General features: G+C 37.2%; 3 protein-coding genes across 4 annotated transcripts; all 3 read left to right on the plus strand.

The window, feature by feature from the left end:
* The first annotated feature begins 2,024 nt into the window (after nt 1-2,024).
* On the plus strand, nt 2,025-2,610 carry LOC129786385 (uncharacterized). Its single transcript, XM_055821367.1, has 2 exons — nt 2,025-2,143; nt 2,214-2,610. The coding sequence occupies exons 1-2, from the start codon at nt 2,078-2,080 to the stop codon at nt 2,532-2,534; spliced, it is 387 nt and encodes a 128-aa protein (XP_055677342.1). The 5' UTR covers nt 2,025-2,077; the 3' UTR covers nt 2,535-2,610.
* Nucleotides 2,611-3,465: 855 nt separating this feature from the next.
* Nucleotides 3,466-19,887, plus strand: LOC129786351 (protein pecanex). The gene is made up of 13 exons (XM_055821292.1): nt 3,466-3,778; nt 3,935-4,104; nt 4,181-4,329; nt 6,852-9,914; nt 10,761-11,354; nt 12,500-12,660; nt 12,731-13,283; nt 13,344-13,537; nt 13,603-13,880; nt 15,064-15,139; nt 15,201-16,204; nt 17,238-17,631; nt 19,318-19,887. The coding sequence occupies exons 1-13, from the start codon at nt 3,626-3,628 to the stop codon at nt 19,654-19,656; spliced, it is 7,128 nt and encodes a 2,375-aa protein (XP_055677267.1). The 5' UTR covers nt 3,466-3,625; the 3' UTR covers nt 19,657-19,887.
* A 1-nt stretch (nt 19,888) lies between these two features.
* Nucleotides 19,889-26,410, plus strand: LOC129786376 (persulfide dioxygenase ETHE1, mitochondrial). Of its 2 annotated transcripts, none has more exons than XM_055821355.1 (5): nt 19,889-20,021; nt 20,148-20,420; nt 22,429-22,788; nt 25,807-25,958; nt 26,141-26,410. In XM_055821355.1, exons 2-5 carry the CDS (start codon nt 20,271-20,273, stop codon nt 26,316-26,318), a joined length of 840 nt encoding a protein of 279 aa, XP_055677330.1. In that variant the 5' UTR covers nt 19,889-20,021; nt 20,148-20,270; the 3' UTR covers nt 26,319-26,410. The 2 variants fall into 2 exon arrangements, with proteins under 2 accessions (XP_055677330.1, XP_055677331.1); XM_055821356.1 differs by having other exon boundaries at nt 19,947-20,021; nt 20,128-20,420.
* The last annotated feature ends 207 nt before the right edge of the window (nt 26,411-26,617 follow it).

The raw sequence follows: 26,617 nt of genomic DNA on the forward strand, positions 1-26,617 counted from the left end.
ACGTTCGTGCGAGAGAATTAAATAATTGACAAAAAAAGAATAATTTTAGGTTGAATTTTCAGCACTATTTACTGATTTATGACAAAGAAAATGTAGTTATGAATTAAAAGGAAAGGTTTTAATCCCATAAACGAGGATGTTTCCTTTGAGAATGACCAGGTCCAACATACATAAAGCACATAACATTTAATATTAAAGAGTCCCTTAAAAAAAAAGAGAGAAAAAGCTTTAAAAAATTTAACTAATTCTGAAAATTATGGTGTTAAATAAATAATATTAAAAAAATATAATAATAAACAGAACGTAGCAAATAAAAGACAAAAAAAATATTCAAAAAAGTATAACAAAAAAATCATAAAATCGTAAAGACTTTTTGGTGCATTCTCAGAGGAGCATCCTCTATTATATTTGTATATAGGAGTATATATAATATATTGTTAAATAGTTTTAAATACAGAGAAAGTGAAAAAAAGAAATATAAAAAATCTGTTTGCATATCGGGATATTAAAATCAATTAGTAAAACCAATATTGCCTGTGTTTTATTAATTTATTATTATTTATTTCCGTTCTGAAATTATGATTTTTCCCATATTAAATGTCTCCCTCTGGTAGTACCGCCATCGGGGTGAATAGGATAAATTTGTCATTGAACGATGACATTTTAAACTATTTTTGTCAGCTCATATTGAATTGGTTTTAATTTTGAGGCTAATTTTATTAATTTATCTTGAATTTAGGTGCTCTTAAAATTGTTCTAAAACTCAAGGAAAATCAGTCCGATACAAATGAATTTTTATTCTAATTTTTCTTTGTTTTTTTTAGCGGAGATTTCCATCAATTTTCATCAAATTGGGTTCTAAGATAATTAAAAAGAATATAATAAGGTTCAATTTTGGTTTAAAATATCGATTTCAATCGTTTTTAAAAAGTTTTTAATGAAAATTGATGATTTTTTGTCTTCAAGAGTGTTTAATTGAAAAAAGGAATAATCTAACAGATTGAATGAAGAACGAAATTAAATACCTCCCCTAAAAAATTTTTTCACTCGTGTATTGTAGGCATATTCGTGGTTTAAATGGGTTAATAAAATATTTGTAGGCATGTCGTTGAATTATTTCTGTTTAAATGCAATAATTTTATACGTTTCATACACCTCATTTTTGCTTTATTTTCAATGAATTTTTCAGCAACCCAATTTACCCCTCATATCCACCTGATGACGGCATGTACCTGTAATAATTTTCCCAATGGGGTGGGTGGATCGGAAGCTTTTGCTACGAAATTCAACTAAAAACTTCCGTCCATGGTATGGGAAAAAATATTGCTCAATCCGACTTAATCATATTTATTATCTGGACTTTCTCACAGAGATGATTTCACATTAGATAGAGCTCACTTAATTTCGCATTATTTTTTTTTCTTTGCGGAAAATCATCTTGAAAACTCCCAAACAATGCGCGACTTTTTTCTTGTTTAAACTAGATTTGAGTGAAGATGAAGAGACACAACCGACACAATCTTTCGAAAGCTCTTCCTTTGAACATGAATGAGATTAATTTGTTGATGAATGAGGAATGTTTTTGAAGACAAACTCATTAGAGAAAATTAATTGACTTTACATTTTTATTTAATTGAAATTTCATCATAAAATGGTGAGTCAGTTACACGAGAGATTTACTAAGAAGAATATTGAGAAAAAAATAGACAAGAAAATTCTGCAAAATCCTTTACTGAGTAGAGCAGCATAAAAGGACGAAATTCCTTTTTTTCTGCAAAATACTCTTTCACACCACCACTATTCTCCTACTCACAAAATCTCACAAAAGACTGTCGCATAGTGAGCAAATTAATGAGTGGAAGTGATAAGAATCGAGTGCAATTATCCCTTATTAATTCTCATGCTGTAATTAGCACCACGAGATTCTTTCCGCGCAATCGACAACGCAAAGTGTGAGCGGGATAGAAGAGATCCCAATCGCTGTGCTGAGAAGTGCTATAAAAGCAGACAAAGGAAGTACCCTCGGGTCCAGAAATGACCAAACCATAGAGACAACACGTAGTCCCGTATAGAGACAATGAGGAGTGAAGTGCTATTATCGCTTTTGTTGCTTTTTGTGGCAATTCAGCCCTTTCCCGGCGCAGTGAGTTAAATCTTTGTGTCCCTAAAAGTGTCCTTTGAGGAGAAAATAATTTTTCTTCTACTCCTTTCAGTTATGCCAGGATTATCAGGTAGCGCAAGCGGGACCAAATGAATCCGATAAGAAGATTCGCCAGGTGAGAGATGTGGCCTGCCACGAGAGTAGCGAATCAGATGAAAGTCATGAAAGTCATGAACATTCCAATGAAGTTCATGAAGATGAGGAAGGACATGATGATGAAGAAGAGCCCGAGGAGAGACGCAAAAGGAGCGTACCTCCGTATCCTGATCCACGATCACAGCCTCATCAGGATTTCCCAAAGCCACAGAAGTTTTTCGGGAGATTCCGAAGATTCGCCAAAGGGACTGGAGCACTCCCCCAACGGAAGGGATAAAAAAGGACAATAATTAATATTTTTTTCTTTTTGTGGAAAAGGGAATGATAAATAAATCATTTGGGTAAAAAATAGATATGTACATAAGTAGCATAATTTTATTATTTCTTTGTAGGAAATGCTTAAAGTTGAGGAAAATAAGGCCCTGAGAATTTTCTTTCTTTCGCTCTTTTCTGCTGATTTAATTCAGAACTTTAGGAGTTTTTCAAAACTAAATAATTTCGGGACTTTGGTCATTTTTCTTTTATCTTTTGGACCTCTTGGCCAGTTTTCTAGCTAGGGAAGATTTTGTAGAAAAGTCTCGGATCAACGTATGACCCAATTAAATGATCAGGATTTATTAAAAAAAAAATAGCAGAGCTTTAAGAGTTCAAAAAAAATCCAAAAACGTATTTTTATATTATTTAATCTGTTTTATCATGATTGAGGCGAATTGGAACCACTAATTAACTACAAAAAATGATAAAAATTGTTGATATCGGTGTTAATAAATCAAAGAATTTTAAACAAGTTTAAAACTAAAAATCACAATAAATAAAATATAAATGACAAATTAATAGTCCTAAATTAAGCTAGAATTGTCCTTTGAAAAAAATAATTTTCCGCTTAACACCTCACTTACCTCAACGATCCTCAAAGGGTTAAACTTCTACTAAAGAGATTTTTTTTATCTCGATCATAAATAAATTCTAACGTTAAAAATATCTCTCAACACACTAAAAATATTCTCAATCTCCTGTCTTTCGTTTACAAAACGCAAGTATATAGAAATTGAAAATTTGTTGGGAAAATTGGTGGAAAACGTTGAAAATTCCGAAGAAATCACAAAAAAAACCGTTATGAGAAATTTGAAATGATAGTTTTCCCACTCAAAATTATTCCTAATTTGTTCGCTGAGGGGGCGCTAGTTCCGTGACAGCTGGAGGCATGAAATAAAAATAAATGTTTCCTGCGCGTTTATAGAAATCAGCTGGCAATGAAAAAAATTGCACAAAAGAAATGAAAATTGGTGAAAATTGGTGTGAAAAAGTGCAAAAAGTGTGTTTATTTGTGCAAAAATGTGGACGCTATAGTGCGTCGGTGTAGATAGAATGGGATCACAGACGCTGGAGATTCTGCGACAGGGAGTTTGGGCATCACTCACGGGTGGATGGTTCTACGATCCATCCTCATGCATTTCCTGTAACGCAATCCACCTCTATCTCTTCCTCTTCCTCCTCTGCGCACCCCTCGTTACGTACATTGTAAGTTCCCGTGGAGGGCTCTATGCAAAGGGGTGATGGGATGGGGAAGGTGCTTCCGGTTTGGTGTGGGGGCTGAAGACCCTTCCGGACGCCACTTCTTCTGTGTTTTGTGTGACAGTTTCTCATCATTGCAATTGCGCGTCTTCTTCTTTGCAGTATTTTGCCGCCACCGTGGCCACATGGGCCTTTTACTGCATTTCCGTGGCATGCCTGGTCACTGTGCTGAAGATTGTCAACATGATCCTCCATGGGATGTACGACAAGGCTCAAGCTACATCTGACCTCAATCGCAACAGCAGCATTACGAGCCCCTGCAAGATTCTCCAGTTAGTACTTCATTCTTAGCACCTTTTGTTCCTCTTCCAACAAGCTAATTGATTTTCCTTCTTCCCCCTTTTGCAGAATGAAGGATGAGGATGTTGGCATTGAGATGCAGGTGATGGGGAATGACCTGTCTTCGAGGGTATCCATTGAGAATCAAAGTGATGACCTGAGTTGTGCCAACAGTGCATTTTCCGTCGATTATCCCGAACAGATTGCTAGTACAATAGGTGAGTCTTTCATCCCCATTTAATCCTTCAGAGAGAAGTCCTTGAAATGAAAAATCCCCGGAAAATCTAACGAGAAATTCCGGAAACCTTCTGGGAATTTGTTTTTTAATCCATCCCGGATGCATTTAACCCTGAAATTTGAGAAGAGAAATCAGGACAAGGACGTTTGCAAGACACCAGCCACAGTGAAAGCAAAAGATAAATTTTCTCTATTTATTCATGCAAATTTTGTACTCTCCCGCGTTTTAATGCCTTTCGCGCGACGAAGACATTTCATTTTCTCGTCTTTTGCTGCCCAAAAAGACTCACAAAAAAACCCGCATGGTGTTGCAAATAACTCTTTAGAAATTCCATTGAATTCAATGGCGTGGAGTCTTTTGCAATTTTATTTGGTGACAAATAATCTCCTCAACTGTTAGAGAAAGAAATATACTCGGATTTTTTTTTGCTGCGAAGGAGTGCATTAACATAGCAGGGACGTAATCAGGAATTTAATCAAGGGGGGGGGGTGGTTTTGAGAAAAAAAAAACCTTTTATATAGGACACTTTAAAATGGATTAAAACAAAACGAATTAAGAGTTCTAGAAGATTTATTAATTCCTTTGCAATCTAAGCAGCTGCTTTTGACAATTTATTCATGCAATTTTATTTTTTGACATATCGTTTGACGTTTGACGAATTTATTTTCTAACGGTTGATGTTTCAATAATAATTTATTAAGTTCCTTATACAGACTGGTGTATCGGACGGTTGATGTTTCATCTCTAACATTTTAATTTCTTTTTTTTTTTTTAATTTAACATTGATTTTCAAATGTTTATCATAATTTTTTATATTGTTTGACATTTCTTTTCATACGTTTGATGATTTTTTTAACCCTTGGAGGATTTTGTTGCCCACCGTGGTCAATTTAACATTTTTTTTTAATTCTACGTTTTTATGTAGAGAAATTCAATTTCGTAAAAAGAAACCTTTGAAACAAACATTCCTTTAATAAAAGAAAAATTAAGATCAAAGTTTTTAGGTTAGAACTCTCGATCCTCCAAGGATTAATGACTTTTGATATTTTACGTTTGCAGACTCTTCTTTTATTTGTTTTTTTCTCTTCTAGAAAATTTATATATTTTCTCATGTTTTACGTTTCTTCTTTAACGTTTTATATTTTTTTCTATCATCTAACGTTTCTGATTTGAATTTTCTTTTAAATGTTTGACGTTTTTATCTAACCCTTTCTCGTTCAACGTGAAACATAAAAACATTGAAACATGCGCTCTTTTATTAGGTACGATATTTATTCTATAAATGCTCTCAGAGGTCTTTTCTCAGTCAGGATGTCTTCTATGGCCTCTTTTTCGTGAATTTAATGCTTTTCTAACTTGAAAAAAAATTAAATTCATAAATAATTGAAAAAACAAAATGTTTCACGTTTTGGGTCAGCGTATGACCCAGAAAACACAAAAGAGCTAACGTTTGATGTTTCTTCTGGTACTTATGAAATTTATTCTCAAACTTTTGTCTTTTTTTTTCTAACATTTGTCATTTCTATCATTTGGCTTTTCTCGTCTAGATTATTGATATTTTTTCTCATATTTTACGTTTTTTTCTGTAACGTTTTTATATTTATTTTTTAACGTTTGATGCTTTATTTAATCTAACGATTAGAAATCTTCCTTTTTAAAGTTTTTCAATATGATGTTTAGCCTAAAAATAAGGTTTTTTTTAACTCATTAAAAAAACCTTAACTACCATTAACCCGTTTGGCGTCCACGTGAAACATGGAAACATTGAAACATGCGCTTTTTTATCACGAAATTTGTTCTATGGAAGCTACAAGAAAACCTTTCTCTATCAGAACGTCTTCTTTGCCCTCATTTATGTCAATTTTTCAACTCATTTCTAACCTGATAAAAACAATTAAATTCATTTAACCCTTTCGCGTCAATGTGAAACATTGAAACATGCGCTTTCTTATCACGATATTTATTCTGTGAATGTATTTAGAGGACATTTTTCAGTCAGAACGTCTTCTTTGGTCTCTTTTGTATGAATTTGAGGAATTAGTAACTTGGAAAAGTTATAAAATTCATTAAAAAAATCGAGAAATAAAATATTTCATGTTTGAGTCTCTGTATGATCCAATTGACGAGAAAGGGTTAACTATCAGGGTGTTTAGACACCGAAAAATCCTCCCTGACTACGTCACTGAAACGAAGTTTTACTTCCTGGTTAATGAGACGTCCTTGAGGGCTCTCGAAGAAATATTAATTTATTTTATTCTCTTGATTTCTTTATCGCTTCTCTATCAATGACTTGCTCGTATTTTTTTTTCAAATAAAAATAGATGTATGACGAATTTGATTAGTTCTCAATTAAAGCAAAAGCTGTTTGTGCTGATTTGTTTTTGTGTCAGCGCAGGGCTATGCGGGGAATCTGTGTTGAATTAATTCAAAATGATGAGAAATTAAACTTTTTGTTAAAAGAAAAAAAAATTTAATTTCCATGCAAACGTGGAAAATGGGCAGACTTCAAAGTAGACGTCCATCGAAAGAATAGCTCGGAATCAAATGAAAGTATCGGGCTGTACAACAGCAGTGTCCTCCAAAGTTCCGTTGTGGTTGCACATAGTGCTGATGTGTGTCCAACTGCATCGTACAGCGCCGCTGATAAAGGGGCTGTTGCTGCATCAGTAGCAGATGTGGAAGCGAAGATGGAGCAGGAGGAAGGAAAAGAGGAAACTCCGGAGCGTCAGCGATCATTTATGCAGCGTCAGGCGTCGTTGGATTCGGAGGAGGCTCGTCTCGATCGGCCTGTGATCTACCCTGTTAAGATGCACTGGCACCGGCCATCGGATAAGGGAATTGTGAAGACGATGTGCAACATCTCCATGGGCTGCATTCATCCCTATCACTACTACCAGGCTCCTGATCGCCTTGGGGGGCTCCGGATGTACGCAGAGCACGACTACACGACCAAATCGGAGCTGGCAATTGAGAATTTATCCGCAGCCGATGCCAGGGCGCATCAGCAAGCGCAAATGCGGAGGGATTCCAACAGCACAATGTCTGCCATTCAATTGCCAATCGCCAGCTCCAGTGCTGGGCTCAAAGGGCATCCAAATGCCGAGGGGACTAAAGTTCTCCCCACTACCATAATGACTGTCCGGAGGATTAAAAGTGCCGCCATTGAGACTTCCTCGCCGCATCCTCTGGCCCCGTTTCCTCCCCAACCGAATAGTGTGGAGGTAATTGGGGGACAACCACTTCGCAATCCCCATCATGTTGTTCTCCCGCCGCCCAGCAAGACTCTCTCTCGGAATCCTCATCTCAATCTCTGCCCGAAAGATGTCAAAGTAGGTGGGAACATGTCTGAGCAGCTGGTGTACCCAATTGCCGAGCAAGCGGATGAAGTTGGTGGTGCGCATCACATTCGTCCGGCGTCCTTTGAGAGTAGCACCAGTGATTCGGAAGAGGAGAACGAGGAGCCTCATGCTAAGGAGGAGGAAGAGGAGGAGGATGATGATGACAAGAAGGTGGATGCAAAAATAGCGCAGGAGCAGCAATCAACGACAACTGAAAGTGAATCGGATATTGATAGAATTCAGGCACAATCCACAGATTCCGATACGGAGAATAATGGTTCGAGATCACCGCTCTTGGAATTCCACAGGATTTCCGTGGAGAATGTTGAGGAGAAGAGTTCAGGAGTGCGTCACCGGAAGGGCAATGGGGCTTCGGGAAAGGCAGGAGATGGGAAGAAGGGTGATGATGGCTTTGCACGGGGGAATGTGCGCTTTGAATCGAGCAAGGAGACAAGCAAGGGAAGCCCTTTTAGTGATTGGGAGGAAGGTGCAAGTGCCAGCTCTAAGGATATGCTCCTGACCACCACATCGCGTGATAAGCCAAAGAATCCAATTTGGTTTGATTTCAGCATGGATGCCAATAATATTAGTGTTGACGTGACGACAGAAGCGGAAGATGCGGCTAAGGAGCTGAGTAGGAGTTCCGAGGAGAGAATTCCGGAGGAGGAGGAGGAGCAGCAGAGAGTAGCTGCGGCAATGCCACGAAATTTGGGGGCAATCCCAAAGATGGGAAAGAGAATTGAATCACGAAGACTGAGTGCGGGCGTCGATGAGTATCCACTGATTGCACACAGTCGTGGAGCTATCCGGCGTCCCACAGCTCCCGTGGAAGGGACTTCCGGACAAACGCCAATATTGACATTCTTCAATTCCCGTTCGGACTACCACATGACGATGTATGGGCAGCAAATGGAGTACCCCATGGCGAGCTTAACGAACTTCCGACCGAGAAATCTCGATGGGAGCTTCCATCATCATCATCATTCGACACAGCCCAAGAGGAAGAGATCGCGCGAGAGGAGGCAGAAATCATTCGATAGCTCCATTGCGGGTGGCAGGAGTGAGACGAATTTTGTGGGGAATCAACGAGAGATGGGCTTCGAGGGGGGTGCCATCTGTGAGAATTCCGTAATTTCCATTTCAAACTCCCTGTCAATGCATGACTTCATGGACTCGGCGTCCATACCGCATGGCTTCGATAAGTCCCTGTCTAGTCGTCCCTCCGTCCAGGCGGCCATTCTCAGTATTGGCAGAGTGGAGATTGCCGATGATACCTTTGGGGAGATGAGTCGCTTCTACCAGGATATTGCAAAACTCAAACCAATGCCAAAGTACTACAAGCTCTCGATGAACTTCCTCGGGCATCACACGTTTAAAATCCAAATGGATCGTCTGCAGCTGCTGGCGCTCTTTGACAGGGACACAGGGTGGTTCCAAGTCATTCTTGCCACCATACTCACGTTCCTCGTGAGTATCCTGGGCGCCCTTGTGCTGCATCTGGGCTTCTACGAGGACATTTTTGCCTTTATTTTCTGCTTCGTGATTGCCGGGAGTCAGTATTCGTTGATAAAGAGTGTCCAACCGGATGCAGCGTCACCAATTCATGGTTTCAACAAGACCGTCTCGTATTCACGTCCCATCTACTTCTGCCTGTGCACCCTCCTCCTCATTGGGGCGCACAAAATGTCCCGGCAGAGCCCCTATGATGATGTCCCGGGGAATGTTGATCTCTTCGGTGGTACCATCCACAGTAGGACCTTCTACGAGATGATTGAGTACATTCTCTCAATTGTCCTCCTCGCATTTCCCATCCTCTTCAGTTTGGGGCTCTTTCCGCAAATCAACACCTTCCTCATGTACTTCCTGGAGCAGGTGGAGATGCACGTATTTGGCGGGAATGCCGTTTGCAATCTCACAGCGGCCTTCTTTGCTGTCCTCAAGTCAATCCTGGCGTGCATTATCCTCTATGGGCCTGCCTATGGGGGCCTAATTGAGCCACAGGGTAGTCAACATGTGATGTTTTCCATCTTCTGTGCCCTCCTCATTCCAATTGCGTACCATCTTTCGCGCACGGCCAGTGATCTCACGTATGTGTGGTTACTCATAAAGTCTAGCATTCAATTGCATTCGGATGAGGATGAGCACGAGCCAAGTTCTGCGGAGAAAGTTAAGAAATCTCCATCGACGGAGTCAAATTGTAGCAGTGGAGAAGCTGTCCAGGAGAATCGTAAGTTATCCTTAAAATGAAAAATTAATCCCTTAACTTCCCCGAACGGTTTGATGTGCTTTCCGGAAAGTGCTATAAGTGGATGGAAGTTGTCCAGGTATCCTTTCCAGATAAGCAGAACACTTAAGAGATAATTCTCCTCCGGCGAAAAGGATCGCGTGTGCCGACTCCTTTCGGATACTTCTTTGTGAGGTTATGTTTATACACGCTATTTCCGTTTGCGTTCAATTTTCGCGACAGAATGTATGCCTTCACACTCCCTTCACTTTTTGTCCACTTTTTACTACTTCTCACTACCCTTATCAAGTCCTTTTTGCTTTTTATTACAAGAAAATCCTCCTTTTTTTTCTCTAACGTCTCTAACATTTCCAAGATGCGCGCGTTCGCACAATACTTCATTCTAAACACTAATCTGTCCCACATTCATACTCAAAATTCGATGATCCCAACTGGTGACACCGATCTAAAGGGATCTTAAGAACTTCCTTTTCAACATCCGGTTAATCATTGATATCATCGAGAAACCCCCACTTTACCGACGAAAAACCTGGAAAATCATTATTCTTGATATCATCTTTGGGTCAAAATTTGAGTTTATAAAAATGCTTAACGCAATTGCAAAGATGACTTCCCAAATGAACAGATTTTGACCCCTAAATGAAATCAAGGATCAGCCGGGTGTTGAAAAGGAAGTTCCTAAGTTCCTGTAGAAACTTCCTGATGCAATGGGAAGGATGGCTGCGCAACTTCCCGCCACTTATGAAACTTTCCGGGAAGCACATCCAATCATTCCGGAAAGGAAAAATGTATAAACTTTAAATTGCTTCCTTTCCTTGCGCAACACAGGAAGCCCAACGAAAGAGGAGGGCAGCAGTAATGACAATAAGACTGATGTAAATAGCATGGATACTCATCCACCCCAGCCAACCACGGTGACGTCCACATCGACGACGGGGCAGCCAAATATGCTGACCGACTCAGAGCTGGTGGATCCACTGCCGAAGAAGATGCAGAGTACGGTGAATGCACGCCTGAAGCACGATCTGCTCGTGTGCTGCGTCCTTGCCGTTGTCTATCTCGGTTTGCACTGTAGCACGGTGTTCACTGTACTTCAGCCGGATCTCAATCCCGTCCTGCACATCATCGCTGGCATCCTCGGCCTCGTGCTGCACTACATTGTGCCACAAATGCGCAAACACTGGCCATGGCTCTGTATGTCCCTGCCGATACTGCGGCCGCATGAATTTGGGCAGTTTGAGCCACGTGGAGCGGCTAAAGTGATGTGGTTTGAGAAGTTTATCGTTTACCTCTGTATGCTGGAGCGGAATGTGCTGTACCCAATTGTCTTCCTAAGTGCTCTCACCTCGGACTCCATGAGGATTGTGAGCAAGTTCGGGATCTCCCTTGGGACTGTCTTCGTTGTCATGTGTGGCCTCAAATGTGAGTAATTCTCTAAGCTCAAATCACTTACTGAGACTGGCTTGAAGTTTCAAAGCTAGGACCAAGTTTTTTAGGTCAGGCCCAAGCTTTTGAATCTTGGTTTGAGTTTTGAAGATTAGGCCAAAGATTTTAAAGTTAGGCCCAAGTTTTTTTTAAGTCAGGCGTAAGCTCATTCAAACTAAGCCTGAGTTTTTCAAAACTAGGCCTTAATTTTTTAAAGTTAGCTCAATTAGTTTAAAGCTAGGCCTATGTCAGATTAAGCCTAAGATAAGATTAGATTAGTAAGATTACGCCAAAGATTTTAAAACTAAACACAAGTTTTTTTTTTAAAGTTAGGCCTAAGTTTTTTTAAGCTAAGCCCAACCTTTTCAAAGCTAGGCCTAAGTTTTTTAAGTTAGGTCAAAGAGTTTTAAGCTAAGCCTGAATTTTTAAGCTCGACCAAAGTTTCTTAAGCTGGGCCTTAATTTTTTCAACCTAAGCCTGAGTTTTTTTTTCAAACTAGACCTAAATTTTTTAAGTTAGTTAAAAGAGTTTTAAGCTAGGTCTAAGTTTTTAAAGTTAAGATCAAGGTTTTTTCAAGCTAAGCCTATGTTTTTCAAAAGTAGGCTTAAGTTTTTCAAACTAGACTTGAGTTTTTAGGCTAAGCCCTAATTTATGAATCCAGGCTTTTGGTTTTTAAACTTACTTAATCGACGCTACAGCTGGTCTCCAGCCTTGGCCTGATCTAGGATACTCCTAATATAAATCCGGGCTTTAGATTTTTAAACTAGGCCTACATTATTTCAAACTAAGCTTGAGTTTTTCCAAAGAAGGCCTAAAGTTTTTAAGTTAGGTCACCGTTTCTTAAGCTAGGCCTAAGTTTTTTGTTGAACCTAAGATTTTCAATTAGGCCTAAGATTTTTAATAAAGACCTAACTTTTTAAAGTCAAGTCAGAGTGTCTGAAGCAAGACTTAAGTTTTCAAAACGAGACTTAAGTTTTTTTGGCCGAATCTAAAATCTATCTTTCGTAATGAAAGCCAGACCTGATAAAAGCCTGACCTCCACAAACTTGGGCCCAATCTAAAAAAAAAAGTAAAGTCTAGTCTAATTAATAAATTAAGCTAAATTAGTAGTTTGTTTGTTAAATTGTTTGCAATTTCTGCAGGTGTTCGAAGCTCCTTCTCTGATCCTGGAAGTCAATACTTGATCCTCATTTTCTCAGTTTTATTTTTTCGTCTGGACTATACGGCCTCCAGTGAGACTTTTCTCATCAATTACTTTTTTATTTCAATCATTTACAAGAAAACTTGCGATTTTCTTCTCAAGGTAAAGCGGATTTTATTTAAAAGTTAAGAGAAGAACTTTTTAGATTAAGTTGATTTTGTTGTTGTTGCAGATTCAATTTATTGTAACATACATTGCTCCGTGGCAGATAACATGGGGATCAGCCTTTCATGCTTTTGCACAACCCTTCAGTGTTCCCCATTCGGCAATGTTATTCCTTCAGGCGGGTATTAGTGCCATTCTGTCCACACCACTCAATCCATTCCTTGGCAGCGCAATCTTCCTCACATCCTACGTACGTCCCATAAAGTTCTGGGAACGTGACTACAATACACGACGCATTGATCACTCAAATACGCGTCTGAGTTCACAACTAGAACGCGATCTTGGGTCGGATGACAACAATCTCAATAGTATCTTCTATGAGCATCTCACGCGATCCCTGCAGCATAGTCTGTGTGGGGATCTGTTGCTGGGACGATGGGGAAATGTGAGTCAGGGAGATTGCTTTGTCCTCGCTTCGGACTACCTCAATTGCTTGGTGCATATCATTGAGCTGGGCAATGGGCTGTGTACATTCCAAATGCGCGGCCTTGAGTTCAGGGGTACCTACTGCCAGCAAAGGGAAGTTGAGGCGATATCTGAAGGTGTTGAAGAGAATAGAGGTCAGTCCTTCTTCGTTTTAGCTTTTATCCTGGGAGTTTGATCAGTTTTTTTCCCGTTAGACTGTTGCTGTTGCTCTCCGGGACATTTACCATTTATACTCAGCGTCAATGCCATGTTCTCCACACGATGGTTAGCGTGGCAAGTTGTGGCGGCGCAGTACATCCTCGAAGGATACTCAATATCAGACAATTCGGCAGTTGCAACACTCCAAGTCTTTGAATTTCGTCGTGTTCTCATCACATACTACGTCAAAGTGCGTTGAAATAAACAAATTTTGCACAAAATAAATTTAAAAAATTAACGATTTTTCCTTCGCAGAGTATCATCTACTACACCGTTCAATCCCCAAAGTTGGATGAATGGCTCAATTCTCAGGCCATACAGGAAGCACTGCAGATTACAATGGAACGTCAGTACGTGGATTTGGATCCGGTGTTTAATCACAATTTAGACGAAGACTACGACTTCCGTTCGTCGGGGATTACAAGGAATAGCTTCTGTAGTGTCTACCTGGGATGGATTCAGTACTGCTACAAGCAGAAGAGGAAAAGGGAAGCAAGTAATGCATCTGCGTCTTCCGTAAATCAGTCACAAAAGTAAGTTCCTTTTTTTTATTATTTTTGTTTTATTTCTTTATTTTTTGGCGAATTATTCAAATGTTTTGTAATATTAAATTAATAAGTGTTTTTCGGCTTGAATTTAGTACTATTTTTAGAGTTGAATTTAGTACTTTTTTGCTTGAATTTTCTTACTTTTTTTGGCTTAGGATTTAATACATTTTTAGTTTAAATTTAGTACTTGTCTGCTTTAATTTAGCCATTTTTTTTAGGGTTGAATTTAGTACTTTGCCTTTGTTTCCCAGTACGTTCCGACTCAAAATCAAAAAACTTTTATTGTAGTATTTTTGCGACTTGAATTTAGTACTTTCTAGGCTTAGATTTAATACTTTTTAGGCTTGAATTTAGTCCTTTTTTTCGCTTGAACTTTGTACTTATTTAGCTTGAATTTATTACTTTTCTTCAGGCTTAAGCACTGAAATTTAAGCCAAAAATGTAGGTACTAATTTCAAATCCAAAATAAGATTTTCGATTTTGATTTTCAATCCTATACATGCTTAGATTGAAGAGCAAAAGCCTGAAAAGTACTAAATTCAAGTGAAAAAAAAAGGTTAACAATTTTCAATTCTATACAAACCGAAAAAGAATTGAATTCAAGCCAAAAAAAATCACTTTGTAGTTTAGTACTTTTTTTCAGTTTAAATTTAGTACTTTTCTGCTTTTATTTAGCACTTTTCAGTGTTGAATTTCGTACTTGTAATGCCTTTGTTTCCTAATACGATTCTGTTTATGATTGAAAATCGAGAACTTTTCTTCGGCTTAGTAGTATTATTTAGTATTTTTGCGGCTAGAATTTAGTACGTACTTATTTAGCTTGAATTGAATGCGCTTTTAGCTTGACTCTAATACCATTTCAGTTTAAATTTAGTACTTTTTATTCCTTTGTTTCTCAAACTGAGTCTGTTGAGGAATGAAAAAAGAAAATCTTTTTTAGTTTGAATTTAGTACACTTTTTGGTTTAAATTTAGTACTTTTCTGCTTTAATTTAGCACTCTTTAGGGTAGAGTTTAGTACTTATAATGCTTGTTTAGAATCAAATAGAAAAGCTTTTTTTTAGTTTGAATTTTAGTACTTTTTTTGGATTAAATTTTAATACTTTTCCGGACTTTTTAGCACTTTATGTCTTTTTTTTCCTACAATTTCTTTTCTCTTTTCAATTCAGTCCTTCAGACAACAAAATGGGTCACAAAGAATCCAAAGAGAGCTCAAAGAACAATGATGAATCATCAAATATTGTGGTGAGGACAAAAAGAGAAATTTATTTGAGAAAGGAAAATTAATGAATTTGTATGTATGTAGACAAAGGAATCAGCTTTGGTATCCCTGTGCTTGGCTCTGGGGATCCTGGCACGAAGGACACTCGCAACGGCTAGCCATAGTTCCTCAAGTGGTGTGGAATTCTTCCTCCATGGGCTACATGCCCTTTTTAAGGGGGACTTTCGCATCACCTCACACAGGGATGAATGGGTTTTTGCCGATATGGATTTGCTGCAGAGTGTTGTGGCACCAGCAGTGCGGATGTCCCTGAAGTTGCATCAGGATCACTTCCAGAATCCCGATGATTACGAAGATAAGGCTGCCCTGTACAAGGCTATAAGTATTCACACGCATGAGCTGGTGATTTCGCACGAAGCTGATCCCCTGTGGCGCAATGCTGTCCTCCGTGGGGTTCCAAATCTCCTGGCGCTGCGGCATGTGATGGAGGATGGATCGGATGAGTATCGTGTCATTCGCCTTTCAAAGCGCTTCCTCAGTTTCCGGGTGATTAAGTTGAATCGTGAATGTGTCCGGGGATTGTGGGCGGGGCAGCAACAGGAGCTGATCTACCTGCGGAATCGCAACCCAGAACGTGGGAGTATCCAGAATGCAAAGCAAGCACTCAGGAATATTATAAATTCATCGTGTGATCAACCGATTGGCTATCCAATCTACGTATCGCCCCTCACGACGTCGTATGCGGAGACAAATGAGCAGCTGTGTAGCATTGTTGGGGGTTCGGTGAGTGTGAAGAAGATCCGGAATCTCATCTTTGACGTGTGGAGCCGGGTGCGGCAGCGCTGTCGCGAAGGGTGCAGCAGTGGGAGTGCAATTGATAGCGATATGGGGGACATTCAAGGGGTGTACTACAATGCCCAAGTTCCGCATAGTGTTACAACCATTGGGGGTGGTATAACGGGTAGTGGGGGTGGAACACTGGCGTATGGGAGTCAGAATTTGTCCGTGAGTGGGGCCACAACACGTGGAAGTCTCGCAAGTATGGGAAAACCAACGAGTTCTACCCTTCTTGCGGGGATATTAAACAGGTAAGGAGAGGAGAGAAATGTACTGATAAGCTGACCAAGCTTACGAGAGCTATGTTTCTTTCAGTGTGCCAATTTTGTGAGAGCAAACTAGAACGCGAATTAATTTAAAAACGCGCAAAGTCGGGAAAAGTTGAAAAGTCTTCCCCTAAGAAATGTTTTGAAGTCCATATCTTGGGAACGGCTCCATAGATTTTCAATTTTGAGCTATCGTTGGAAAGGTCTTAACCTCAACTATAACACATTAAAATGTGAAGTAAATCGATAATGGCATTTTCGAAAAATTCGAGTTCGAAATTTTCGAAAATTTTGATTTTGACTTTAGCGCCTCTCGCGGTCATTTCTCGAAGTTGCAATGTTCTAGACATTTGTAGGGTTTCACGAAACCTTTCATTTGCGCTTGAATTGATCAGAATCGAACTTGTAAAACCCGAGAAATGACATGTCAAAGTTGGAACTCAATATTTTCAAAATGGCGACATAAATTTTTTAAATTTTTTTTTAATAAATAGATGTTATAGTATGCTATAATATATCAAAAAATGTAGCAAATCGATAATGGCGTTTTCGAGATATTCATCGAAAACTCATCGAAAATTTTGTTTTCGATTTTTGGCCCCCTAGCGGTCACTTTTGAAACTTCGAGTGTTCTAGAAAGTTGTAGGGTTTGTTGAGAGCTTTCATTTGAGCCCGGGTTGATCAAAATCAGTTAAGCAGTTTTCGAGTTATGGTCGATTTTCGATGAAAAATTGTGGCGGCCATATTGACTAAACGGCTCGACCGATTTTCGAAAATGAGGTATCGTTGGAAAGGTCTTGATGTCCCCTACAACATATAAAAATTTCAGATTTTTAGCTATTACAGGGGCTGAGATATAGCGAAAACAAAATTTTGAGGTTTGATGGACCCTAATTGGAATGTGGGGACCCTAATTCGTGCTCATCCAGAGTTTGAGCTTGAAAGAAACACAGCTTAAATATTAAATTCTTTGGGAGTCTTTTAAGACAATTTTTTTTTGAAATTTTACTTTGTAAAGGGATCGCGATATTGAGCGCGAAGCCGTCCGTAGTGGTGCCAAGAGGACATCGAGTCATTCGCGGATTAGTGAGAGGGAACGACGTGCCACGTTGCCGGCAACATCGTCCTCCTCATCGAGTACACGGGATGTCTGTAGCAAGGACATGCTGATGGGCAGTACGAATTCCTGCCTGAAGCATCAGGAATCCTTGGATTTCTGCACAGCAGCAGCATCATCCACATCACGTGGTGCTGCCACATGGAAGTGCAGTAGTCGCAAAAAGTCCCTCTCAGTGGAATCCCGGGAGAGTCGTCAAAAGTACGGAGAATCGAGTAGGAGCACCGCAGAGGAGCCTCCGCCACCGGCTAATATCCCGCTCAATAAAAAGGTCATCATTGTGGATGCTGGAGAGGTAAGTTTTTGACTTTTTTTTTTACAGAAGTTTTGATTATTTTTTTTATGCTCAGAAAATCAATTAAATGAGAGAGAGAGAGAGAAAAATATTTTCGTGAGATCTTTCACACAATAATTGCTTCATAATTGGCTCAATGAATCATTACGCGTAATTGCTGAATTGAATTGAAAGAGAAAAAAATCCCAAAGATTTGCTTAATGATTTTTGCAATTTTCAAAGTGATTCAGCAAATTATTTACTTGATTTTTGTTTGTGAGAATTTATTTCACAAAAAAAGAAAGTAATTTACTGACCGTTAAAATTATAAATTCAAAAAATATATGTTTGTACACTGTTAAGAAAATATGGAGGATAATATGGAAGCCAAATATTCGCGTTTTTTCATTTTTTTTTCATTTTCCGATAATTTCAAAATATTATGAATATTCAATAATTACATTAAGAATTTTTTGCTTTTAATTTAGCAAAAAGAAATAAAAATCAGTCAGAAAAGGTTTATTAGCTTCTACACTACCCGCAAAAAGTTTCCGTTTTAGCAAAAATTGAAGAGTTGTTAACACTGGAGGACAAAACTGGTACTCGCTACCAATTCGACTTTTTTAAACAGCCATAAATTAAAATTGATCCAACTTATCTTGATAAATCCTAAATCTCTCTGTGGGTGACTTCAAAAGAAAAGACTCGTTTGTCAAAAGAAAATATAGAAAAACGTTTTCTTTTTAATAGAAAATTAAGCTCAAAATCTGAGGTTAAAAATTCAGTAGGTTGTGATCAATCGATTTTAAGAATTAGATTACTTTTGAGAAAGTACAATCCGCACTTTTTCAAACTTAGTAAATCATTCAAAATTGATCAAGACGTTTTTTTTTGTAACTATTCTGGTTTTCTATGCGAAATGATTTTTTCAAACTTCTAACTACACCGTTTGCATTTTGGCTAATGGTGTATCAATTTTGATAAATAAACTAATTAATATTGTAACCATGAGATACATAATTTATTGTACTTTCTACATCATTTAAATTCATTAAAATTTGCCAAACAGTTTATTTTTAGCAGCTATTTTAGTAAGGCCATAGTAAATAATCATGAAACATTTCAATGATGTTTCGTAGGTGAGTTTTGTCGGGGTATTTTTGAAACATTTGTAGCACGTATGTTTCACACAATAACGCAGAGACAAAATCGCGTAATCGTGACGTCACTTGCTTTTTTTGAAATTTTGCCACAATTTTCTCAATAAAAAATTTGTTACTTTATTTTGGCAATTTTTGAATCTTTTTCAATGTTTCTTCAATTGAGATCATGACCTGTATATCGATCCTCTTTCATGTTCTTTGGATCACTTGTTGAATCATATATTGACCCAAACGTGAAACATTTTACTTTCTCGATTTAGAATGAATTTATTATTGTTTTCCTTTAGAAATACATCAAATTCACACAAAAGAGACTAAAAAAGACGTTTTGTTTGTGAAAAATTCCCCGAAAGCATCCACAGAATGAATATTGTGACAAAAAGAGCGTATGTTTCAATGTTTCTATGTTTCACGTTGATGAGAAAGGGTTAGCTCCTTTGAAATTCAAAAGAAAATTCTCAATTTTCGCACAATTTGGATTGTTTTTAGTGATAGTGTGCAAAAGAAAACGAAAAATTAAATTTAAATGTATAAAAAATTGCAGATTTATGACTGCCTTAACCTCGGACGTCGCATTGATGTGTTGTGGCCGAATGAGGAGATGCGCCAGAGCGGTGGACGTTCATCGTGGCGTGATTGGTTCCCACAGGAGGGTATGGTGGGCATTGTAAGGCACTACTGGCAACCAAATCATGCAGACAGCAAATTCCGTTCGAATGTAAATCGCACGCTGCTGCTCATTCAAATTGGGGAGCACTACGTGCCAGTTGGGCAGAATGGTGTGAAGGAGTACAACATGATTAAGGGGGAATCCGATAGTTCGTCAATAAATTCGGTGCTCGTGGCAGGGGAGGAGAGTAGCAAAAATGCAGTAGTGAGCTAAAAATTCACGCACGCAACAAAGATTCTTCAAAAGGAAATGAAATGAGAAAAAACAAAATGAAACTTTTAAATGAAATTACTAGAGAATTTATTTATTCAAAGAGACAAAGAGAGAGAGTGAGTGGGAGGAGAAAAAATCTTATTTAAATTTATTAACATATGTATAAAGAAATTGTACAGAAATCATGTTCAAAAGTCTAGTTAAATACATATGTTAAAGAAAAAATTAAAACTTTTTCTTTTTTTGGGAATTTTTTTTTACAGTGTAGTTTTGGTTGGATTTTTTTTATCAGTGTAGAAAGTGACAGTGAGACGGTGACTTGCGTGATCGGGCTGTTTTGCTGGACATTCTCAAGGAGACAACAGGTGAGTCTGCACCTGCACACTCTGGACTGTGTCCAATCATTCATTGATTTTCACAACATTGCATCATTTTGCGGTGTTGCCATTGAGCTAAACTCTATTTCTTCAGCCTCTTCTGACCACTTCCAGGCACTTTTCCAGCCGTCCCAGGCACTGTCATTCACCACATCCGTCGCACTAACACAGCACAATTAGTTAGTAGTTGGTACAACCTCATACCTAGATAAAAGCTCATCGCAAAAGCCACACAAAATGTTGATAAAGTTAATCCGCTCAATCGCGGTAAACGCCTCAGGGAAGAATAATCTTCTGTTTGCCAGCATTTCAACGGAACAACTCATCCGGAGAGCATCCACCATGAATTCACGGATTACCTTCACGGAGGATTTTCTCTTTCGTCAGGTGAGTACGAAACAACACCTTCTTCCCCCACATTATCAGCAGGTGAATTTTTAATCATCTCTGATTAGGGGAGGGCGGGGCTAATAAAGTCACTTAAGGGTTTGGAAAAAGCTTAAAATATCTTACTAGCTAGATAGAACAAAATGATCTGATAAAGAGTTGTAGGGCAAAGAATATCCTAAAGAAATGAGCTATACATTTCGCTTTATCTGTTTGGGAAATATAATATTTTTAGCTTTTTCTAAACCCTTAAGTGACTTTTTTAACCCCGCTCTCCCCTATCTAAAAATATATTAATTTATAGCTCTGAGAGAAAATTTCAATTTGATTAATTTGTTTGACTTTGGGAAGCCCTTCTGGGGGCAAATTTCAAAATTATTTCAAGAGAATTTTCTATGATTTCACGGAGGAATGTTAATTGGAAAGTACGTAGGTTCTTTTGCAATGATTGAGAATTTTTTTTAGTATTTTTTTCTGTGTTTTTTGTGAGTATTCGAATTGTGAAATTTTCCCACGCCACAGTGGTGGTCGTAAAAATTGACTATTCATTTAATAGTTCTTTTTTGTTCTACAAAATAGCTAAATTAATTGATTTTTAAACATTCCCATTAGAACATTAATAAACTTAATTAAATATTTAATCTAATAATCCATTCAAGAGTTCTTTAGATTTACCTTTATACTTAAAAGATTCTAAAAATTGATCAAAAGAACATTTTTAGTGTGGAAGCCTAATGAGGATTTATATTACTAAACTACATTAACGGGTCTTGCATTAAGTCTTGAAGCTTTTGGCATTTTTTTGAGCAATTCTAACTTTTAAAGATTATTTTTTTTTACGTTTAAGGGAGGTCTCTTGGGAAAATTGTTAGATTTACACATTTTTAATGTTGTAATTTTTGGGGCTTTTATAAACACAAAGGTAGGTTTTTCCCAGGATCTACTTGATGGATTTTGATTAGATAAAAGCAAATGAAAGAGGGGACATCAATGAACAATGTACCAGAACAGATTTTGGAATTTCGACTTTGAAGCTGAGAAAAGAAGATAAATATTCTTGTGCAATTTTCTCAGGTTCTGAATGGAAATTCAAAAATTCGTTCCGGTACATTGTTCGTTGATGCTTCCTCTTTCATTTGCTTTTTACCCCATCAAAATCTATCCGGTAGATCCTAAGAAAAATCTACCTCTGTGTTTTGAAGAAAATTACAAGATAGCGACGCACCAAACCCCAAGAAAAATTTAAATATTTAATTTCACTAGCTCTCAAAAAAGACCCCCCCCCCTTAAAAGACTCTAAAAATTGGTCAGAAGAATACTTTTTGAGTGGAGGTTTATATGAAGATTGATAGTGTTAAACCACATTATTGATTTTTGTATTTAATTTGGGAGCTTTTGGACATTTTTTTTGGCAATTCTAATTTTTAAAGATTATTTTCTTACGCTTATAATGTTTTTTCTTTATTTTTTGACATTCTGTTTCAAATGTTTGGCATTTTCTTTATTTTTTTTTAATGTTTCTTTTCTAATTTTTGATGTTTTTTTCACCGCTCTACGTATTATACGTACGTGTTTGAGGTTTATTCGAATATTTGACACTTCTTTTCGAACGTTTGACGTTCTCTTAAAATTAAAATCTCTTAAAATTTTATTTTTTATTGAGATTTCTAAAGAAGTTTTTTAACCGCATAAATTGATTAATTTTAGACACTCAAATAAATGAAATCAATCAATTAATACAGGTACTATTTTTAAGACCATCACTGTATTATATTAAAATTATCTTCATTTTTTCACGGCTAATCATCTTCATTGCATTTTGCGAATTTTGCTTATCATTCTTGTCAACTTTCATACATTTTTTTTTATCTAAATCAGAATCAGATAAAAGCTCGCAATATTTATTTTGCACGATAATTTGTCAACAATTAGCGATAATCACAGGCAAGGTCATTTGATAAGCTAATTGACGGTGTTTCTTTTTTATGAAATTTTATTTTCTGTGCAGCTCTTTGATCATCAAAGCAGCACGTACACGTACATGCTGGCGGATCTTGACTCAAAGGAAGCCATCCTAATTGATCCGGTGTTGGAGCAGGTCAAGAGAGATTCAAAGCTACTCCGAGAGCTGGGCTTGACACTCAAGTACGCCCTCAATACCCACATGCATGCAGACCACATTACGGGGACGGGCTACCTGAAGAAGCTCCTGCCTGAGTGCAAGAGTGTCATCTCCCGTGCAAGTGGAGCAAAGGCCGATGAATACCTCGAGAATGGGGACATTGTGAAATTTGGGAGGCATTCAATTGAGGCTGTCTCCACACCTGGACACACCAATGGATGCATGACGTTCATCATTAAAGAACAGGTGAGACTGTAGCTTATATTCTCTTTGGGGGAAGTTTTGGGGAAGATAATGGCCGGAAGGTTAAAAGATTATTCATTGTTTTGATCTCTTTAAAGGATTTTATTTGCTTTTCCTTAATCCTCTTCTCTACCTCTCTCTTTGTTAAGAAGTCAATTCAATTTTCTCGTTACGTTCTCTATTTGATTTATCGGGCTAATAGCTGACTTATTGATTGACTCTTGGATTGATTTCATCAATAAATAAATGGAAAGGATTACTCAACGTCCGACATGTGAAGAAGAAAATGTTTTCATTTTTAATGCCACAAAACACACACACACACGTTTACATTGTACTAAATAATTAATTTTTTAAAGGAATTTAAATAGAAAATTATAAATTATTTTTGATATTTCTAATATTGATTAAAATTTAAAACTTTTCATATTTTGGAAAATATTTGTTATTGATGTTTTTATCAATATGATTATTTTGAGCCAATTTATTCCCGAAAAGATTCTCTTATATAATTTTTGATTAAATTTAATTTCAATGAGTTTTTTAATGTAGATAATTTAATGAAATTCCACACTATTAATATTTTTGAAAGTAATTTTATTAATTTTATATATTTTATTGCATTAAAAAAATAATTTTCGAACATTTTAATAAATGCAATAAAAATGTTTATTTTGGGGCGAAAAATAGGTCACAATTTATGGATTTTCAGTGGCTAATTCTTTCTATTCGATACTAAACAAAGGAAATTATATTTTCAATGCAAAGCCAAAATGGGAAAAGCTGATTTTTTTTTACGAATTAGAGCTATATTTTTGATTTTTTTACAACATTTGTATTTTTTAGGTAATTTTAACATTTTTCCTTCCAAGTTTGATAGTTTTTTTCTTACGTTTGACATTCCTTTTTATTCTCACACTTGACAGACATTATTATTTTAACGTTTGACATTTATTAGGTCTTTTATTAAAAATTAAATTGTTGTTAATAACGTTTTAAAATCTAATTTTTAAATTTATTTTTTTTTAAAAATTTTTGGTCAAGAAATAATTTTTCTTCTCCCGTTAAACAAAGAAAATTAGCTTTGTTGGCATCCAGACATCTTTCCTGGGATACACGATCATTGAATTTTAGTCTAAAAACACTGAAATAATCATTTAAATTCATCATTGGATCAATGAAAAGGGTCCCATCTTTTGATCAGAAAAATTTTGCTTTTGGTCAGGAGAATCTGCCTTTGATCAAGAGAATATTCCGTTTTGATCAGGAGAATGTTTCAATTCGAAGAGGAATGATCCATTTTGTCAGAAAAATCTGCCATATAGACCAGTAAAATAGGGGAACTATTGGGAATTTTTGGGAGATAATTTTTCCTGGGTTCCGTGGAAATATTTGAGATTTCCCATGACGACTATCTTATAGGAAATTTTCCGGGCTACAACTTTGCCTAAGACGATTTTTCTCTATCTCAATGGGAAAATGCTTTTTCAGGCCATTTTCCAAACCCTTCCAAATTTGCCTGTTCCAAAAATCCTGGGGTAAAACGGTTAATTGCGTTTTATGTTCGCTAATCTTAATTTAATGAAATTATTTTAGCAAGGCACTATATATTCAAATGAAATAGAGAGATTTATGTAACAATAAAAACTTTTTTTTTATTAAAAAAATACCAAAAATAAAAAAAAACGTTAAATTTATGAAATTGTCTTTTTTATTTCTTTAGTTTATAAAAATTGGTAATAGTAAGTGATTAAACATCCTAAATTGTATGTAACAGTTATACTAATTAAGGGAAATTATTTTTTCAAAAATTTAAAAAGTTATTTAAAAAAAAAACACCAAATTCACCATTTTGCCCCGAGCGGTACTTTTTACTATCAGTGTTTTTCGGGAAAACTCGGAAAATTTTTTCGGAAAATTCAGTTTAGATTCGTGTTTAGCCATAGTTACTGTGTCTAAAAATGCATTTGGATCAAAAATATTGCAGAGAATTTCGCCAAAACTGAATTTGTAGTTGAGTGGTGAGAGTAACTTTCAGGTTCAAAAAATTTGTTTTTCAAATAAAAGCCAAAATATTGGATCAATTCTTGAGATTTTAATTTTAATTTTACGATTCGCCATTTTACCCCAGTTACCCCTATAACATTCGATCAGGACAGAATAATTATCCTGATTTTTAGCTTATTATCCTATCCTGATCGAATGTCATATTTTTCTAACAAAAGGGAACATTCTTATTCGAATTGGAACATTTTCCTGACCAGAAGCAGAATTTTCTGATCAAAAGATTTGATTCCAATGAAAACTTATAAAATCAAAATTTTGATTTTTTTAAAAAAAAATCTTTCTTTAGAAATTAATTACAAAAATTTCCCTTTTAAAAACCTGAACAAAAATTGATCTATACAGTAAAGAAGAAGATCAAATATCGTATAGAATTACCTTAATATTGTACAAAACAATATCCCTTATTCCATATTAAATTTGCTGATGAAAAAAAAAAAGAATTGAAATATGTCACTGAATAAACTGGGAATGTTTTAATGGTATGAGAGCAAAATGCGAAGTCCTGGCTAAAAATAACATTCAATTTATGCCTCAAAGTTATTGATTCCTGTGTAGTATATGCCGCAATTGAATTGAAAATGCAATTTTATGGATGGAAGAGGGTGGAGGAGCGAGAGATAAATTGAATTCACGGAAGCCCCATCAATCGATAGAGAAATCCGACTTTTGATCGGATTCTTCACAGGGTGGCTCAATTCAAAAATTCACCCTGAAGCTGTGTTAAGAGAAGAAGGGGTGAATGGGGATGGTTTTGTGAAAGAACTCCTCTTACTCGATGGCTTTATACGGAAGTTAATCTATACAGAGGGGGGAAAAACTCTCCGACTAAAAGGTTGAATGAAAACTCTTTCACTGTGTGGTTGGTGTGCGAGGGAATGGGGCGAGAGTGTCTCCAATTTTGGATTGGATGGAAATGAAAAACTAAAAATGTTGATGGGTCTTCCTTCATGACAGGGAATCGCTTTCACGGGGGACACACTCCTGATAAGAGGCTGCGGTCGGACGGATTTTCAAGAAGGCAACCCACGGACGCTCTATAATTCTGTGCATGAGAATATTTTCACCCTCCCAGAGAATTTCCGCCTTTTCCCAGCTCACGACTACAGGTTGGTGAATATTTTAGCGTTATATAGCATGTAGGTTGATGATGGTGGGGTGGTTTGGATGCCATCCCGCGTGAATGATCAAAGGGATGTGATGGCTATAAATGGGAATTTCTCATCTTGTTCTCTCCATCTCTCTCCTCTTTCTATCCTTTCTCCCCTTTCTCACCCAACTATTCCTTCAGGGGGAATATGGAGACAACGGTGTTTGAGGAACGACACTACAATCCACGCCTTACAAAGGATATCGATACGTTTGTCAACATCATGGAGAACCTCAATCTCCCCTATCCTAAAATGATTGACAAAGCTGTACCTGCCAACAAGCAATGTGGCCTCTATGACATTCCAACGGATGAGTAAAGGACGTCAACACCACCCCCTCATCCGCCTCACCGCAGATAAAGGTACAAAAATGGTGCTTGAAAATGAAAAAAAAAAACTTTTTAATTGAATCAAACTTTATTTGTTCTCCTCACCTTTTTTCTTCTCCACAATAATTGATTTTCATGTGGACTTGACGGGCGCGCATTATTCCCCATTTCCACCCTCATACCATAGGGGGGAGCGGGGCAAAATTTTCAATTACCGATGGCACCCACTTCATTTTCCTCGGGAAAATACACCCTCAATCACTTGCAGACTATCGTGCTCTGTGGCCA

The sequence above is a fragment of the Lutzomyia longipalpis genome, chromosome 1, assembly GCF_024334085.1.
Source record: "Lutzomyia longipalpis isolate SR_M1_2022 chromosome 1, ASM2433408v1".
Lineage (NCBI taxonomy): Eukaryota > Metazoa > Arthropoda > Insecta > Diptera > Psychodidae > Lutzomyia > Lutzomyia longipalpis.

What these genes read in the sequence shown, in the direction of transcription:
- LOC129786385 (XM_055821367.1), top strand. Translation starts at nt 2,078, where the DNA reads ATGAGGAGTGAAGTGCTATTATCGCTTTTGTTGCTTTTTGTGGCAATT. An exon ending in TTCAGCCCTTTCCCGGCGCA is followed by an intron (nt 2,144 to 2,213) that starts GTGAGTTAAATC and finishes TACTCCTTTCAG; the next exon opens with TTATGCCAGGATTATCAGGT.
- LOC129786351 (XM_055821292.1), top strand. Translation starts at nt 3,626, where the DNA reads ATGGGATCACAGACGCTGGAGATTCTGCGACAGGGAGTTTGGGCATCA. An exon ending in CTTGCGATTTTCTTCTCAAG is followed by an intron (nt 12,661 to 12,730) that starts GTAAAGCGGATT and finishes TTGTTGTTGCAG; the next exon opens with ATTCAATTTATTGTAACATA. An exon ending in TCCGTAAATCAGTCACAAAA is followed by an intron (nt 13,881 to 15,063) that starts GTAAGTTCCTTT and finishes TTTTCAATTCAG; the next exon opens with TCCTTCAGACAACAAAATGG.
- LOC129786376 (XM_055821355.1), top strand. Translation starts at nt 20,271, where the DNA reads ATGTTGATAAAGTTAATCCGCTCAATCGCGGTAAACGCCTCAGGGAAG. An exon ending in CGTTCATCATTAAAGAACAG is followed by an intron (nt 22,789 to 25,806) that starts GTGAGACTGTAG and finishes CCTTCATGACAG; the next exon opens with GGAATCGCTTTCACGGGGGA. An exon ending in TTCCCAGCTCACGACTACAG is followed by an intron (nt 25,959 to 26,140) that starts GTTGGTGAATAT and finishes CTATTCCTTCAG; the next exon opens with GGGGAATATGGAGACAACGG.